Below are 3,980 nucleotides of genomic sequence, written 5' to 3' on the forward strand. Positions count from 1 at the left end.
ATATATGTCAAGAATCCTAGATGAGGGACACAATGGCAGAAAGATGAATTTTTTGAAATGTCCAGTATTGGGCAATTGCAGAGAAAAAAAATCTGAAGAGTATAAAGTTGCTGAAAGTTGATTTTTGGGAAGAAAATCTGTGTAGCTGTTGAGTTACACAGCTCATTATATCGAAAAGTTATATTCTGGACATCAACTATTTGCAAGATGAAGAAGGCAGGTAAGACCCAGTTCTCCACCTTTTCAGAGTTTGTAAACTAGGGAACAGCCACGAATGTACAGCACCAAAATAAAAGACACCTATGGCAGACAATATAAGGGGGACAAGTCAGAAAACAGTAAAGTCATAATCAGTTTGAGAAACTCAAAAAGCCTTCACATAGGAACAGGGCATCTGAGTTAAACTTTGAAAGACACCTACAGTTTCTACAGGTGATCAGTGTGAAGAGATTATTCCACAAGGGGAAATTTTTGTAAGCAAAACCCCTATAGTGGAAAGAACAGGGCCAGCGATAAAATCACCAAATATGCCAGGGAGGTGGGGCACACATTTAGTGATAGGTGGACAGGGGATGCCACCCAAAACCAGGTGATTGACCTTGACAATCATAATAGAGCTGGGATCTAGGGGACAATAGACTACAATAGGCCAGCATTAGAAACGGGAAGAGTGGAGCTGCGATAGTAACCCAGGGGAGCAGGGAAAGAAGCCATCCCAACAGCTAGGTGCGGGGGGTGGGGGAGGGGATTTAAGAAACAAAAACAGAGCTCACAAAGTGATTTCTTTTTGTGTTTTTAAAGCAGAAATAGGACCAGCCAGGCAGCTCAGTTGATTAAAGCACCTGCTTAGACAGACGCTGGGACTGCGGTTCGATGCCCGGCATGCTGTGCCGGCCCCACCCCCTGGGTGCCCTGAGATTGGACTGAGACTGGGCATGGTGGCGCAAGCCTGTAATCCCAGCACTTAAGAGGCTGAAAACAGGAGAATCACTACTACGAGTCCCATCTGTGTAGTAAGACCCTGTACTAAAATACATTAGAAAATAAAGTAGACATATAGACACTATCTCCCGCTGGTTGTGTCCCCGACCCCAGATACCACAGAATGTTCACCTGATCTTCCCACTGCAATCTTTACCCTTCTTTTCCATTTAAATTCACATGCCTTAACTCACTTTTTTAAAGCAGTCTCTGTGATAGTGAAATAAGATAAAACGGCATGCTTGTAGCCTGTCAAGTGAACTACACTGGGTGCAGAGAGGCCACACGTGACCACCCTGCAGGATAAACTTGCCTTCCCGGCTGGCTTAGTCAAGGTCGCATGGGCTGGCCGAGGGTGGATGTGAACACTGAGAATCTCACCCAGGATGACAGCTACCAGTGCCAGTGTCTATACAAGGTAAAATCTGCACCTAAGAAAGTCATCTGTTTTTCCACATTGTCCTTTTCCACTTAAAACTTACAAGCAAACAAAATCCTTGATGTATAATATTTACACACAAGCAAACCAACCAGGTTCGTGAGTCAAAAAGCCACACATTCCCTTAGGAAGACCTCGAGGTAAGAAGCTCAGTTTCTTAAAAAGTCTCCACTTCTCTCCAGCTTTACTGGATATAATTTATATACCATAAAATCCACTCATTTGTAACAGCCTACTGTTCACCAAGTTTAATAATTATACAGAAGGACAGGACAATCATCACAATTTAACTTTTAGATCATTTCTATCTCCTTAAGGAGAAACCTGGTGCCCACCAGCAGACTGTCCCCATTCTTATTACTAATCTACCGGTCGCCACTATAGATCCATGTTTGCTAGACAATCCACGTAAGTGGAATAACACGATACGTGGTAGTTTGCACCTGCCTTCTTCTACTTAGCTTAACAGTGTTGAGATTTACCCATGTGGTCATCTGTATTAGTGCTTCCCTCCTTTCCATTTTCAAATAATATTCCATTTCATGAACAGGACCACACTGTACTTTTCCATTCACCAGGCGATGTACACTGGGATTGTTACCACATTTCGCATCCCTGATTGTGACGCTGCATTTGATCCAAGGGCTATTATCATCATCAATCTACTTCCAAGCAGTGCCACAATACAATGACACCAAACCAAGAGAAAAACTGTAGACTTTCAGCTCTGCTCCACAGGCAGGCCTGGGATGGATGTGTGTGTCCCTTGGAGTTATGACTAGGCACTTTGCTCCTTAGTACCAACGCTGCTGTGGAATCACGCAGCGCTCTACCATCTGGCCCCATTTTCTTCAGATTCGTATGGAATCACCCAGAATTACTTTTCAAAATTGCTCCCTGCCTATCTCTTCCCACTAAGATATAAACCTAAAGAGAGCAGAGAGTTCACCTTTGGGAACTTACTCAGAATTGCTGTAGGGGGAGAAAGCCTTCCATCGTTCTGAGAATGCGGAACCATCCAGTGTGAGATGTAGAACAATGCTTACCCCTGCAGCCAAAGCGTTCACAGTGTGCTTTACAGGGAGGCTGGACAGCTACAAGGAAAGCTAGGGAAGTCACATGTAATGGGCTGCCTAGAAGACCATGTAATGGATTCCCTTAAAACTTTTATTCACTCAAAGGCATCATAGTCTTTCCTACTTCTCAGCCAGAATTTTCAAGTCTGAGAATCTATCAAAAGAAATATGTAGGCAAAGATTTCACCATAAAGCCAAAACTGTCTAATTTATTCGTTGACAATGTTCACTTAATCAAAGCCACAAATACTGAACCAGCATCTCTCTCAGTGAAAATGCAGCTAACGGCTATGAATAAGGACATAAAAGACGTAGCTACTGAAGGGGTGGAGCTGAAGTCCTCACAAGGTCCTGCAAGGTCTCGTGTGGCTGGTGCGCTCCACCCTCTTGCCCTGTGACCTCAGCTTCCATTCTCCTCACCATTGCTTACTTCAATCCAGCCACACAGTCTCCAGGCAGGCTACCGGCGGTTGCAGCCAGGCATCTGCACTGGCTACACACTGGACACACAGCATCTGCAGGCTTAACTCGCTCACCTTTTGATCTTTTGCAAGTTTTACCTTCCCAAGGAGGCCTAACCACCTCGCCTATGTGGAAACACCACGTGCACCCTCCTCTCCGCTCTGTTTTCTTTTTCCCAAAACAATTTCTACCTTCTGACAATTAGGTTTTTTTCTTTTTTATCATGTCTATTGTCTATTTCCCTTCCCAAGAATGTAAATTCTCTGCAGGCAAAAATCTTTATCGCTTTGGTTCACTTATGTGAGCAGCATTTAGCCCACAGTAGGTTTAATAAACACTTATTGAATGAATGAGGATGTTTATGCTAGCCCCACTGACAACAGCCAAACATTACAAATAATGCAAGGGCCTGCCAAATAGCTCAGCGGATTAAAGCACCTGTAAGCAGGCACAGGGGCTGGGGGTTCAATCCCTGCATTTGTGGTGCCGGCACCATCCCATGGGCACGCTGAGACAGCAATTGAGACTGTGCATGGTGCTGCACCCCTGTAATCCCAGCTCTTGGGAGGCTGTAAACAGGCGGATCTCTACGAGTCTGATCTAGTACTAAGACCCTAAACACCCAGTAGACTCTTCCCTAAAATACAAAAAGAAAAAAAAATAATAATGCAAATGCCAGATAAAAAGAGGATGGTTAAACAAAATAATGGCACACGAATATAACTGAATGCTGCACACCCTCCACAAACACTGTTAAGTAACAATATTTTTTACCAGGGGAAGATACATAATGAAACGTGAAGAATTGTGTGTCAAGAAGAATGTGCTTAGTATGATTCCACTTTTATAAAACAATTATAAATTTGATGAATGCATAAATAAAAGAAAACATTAGACTGGGCTCCTACCTAGGATTCAGGTATTAAAATACATATGTGACTGGGATCTGCTTTTACTGAGAAGTTTTTTCACATCAAATGAAATTACCAATAAAGTGAAAAGGCAACCTACAAATTTGGAAA

The 3,980-nt window shown here is 43.2% G+C and overlaps 1 protein-coding gene across 6 annotated transcripts in view; it reads right to left on the reverse strand.

The window, feature by feature from the left end:
- Positions 1-3,980, reverse strand: part of CUNH11orf74 (chromosome unknown C11orf74 homolog) — a 79,819-nt gene that overhangs the window by 34,067 nt on the left and 41,772 nt on the right. Inside the window, exon 1 of one of the 6 annotated variants that reach the window (XM_023710411.1) lies at positions 1,176-1,243. The exons of the other annotated variants lie outside the window; for them this stretch is intronic. Within the exon in view, the coding sequence (XP_023566179.1) occupies position 1,176 (1 nt within the window). The 5' untranslated portion in view covers positions 1,177-1,243. Of the gene's footprint in view, positions 1-1,175; positions 1,244-3,980 lie in introns of those variants that run through there. 6 annotated transcript variants of the gene reach the window in all.

Source organism: Octodon degus, unplaced genomic scaffold, assembly GCF_000260255.1.
Source record: "Octodon degus isolate 3935 unplaced genomic scaffold, OctDeg1.0 scaffold00018, whole genome shotgun sequence".
Taxonomy (NCBI): domain Eukaryota; kingdom Metazoa; phylum Chordata; class Mammalia; order Rodentia; family Octodontidae; genus Octodon; species Octodon degus.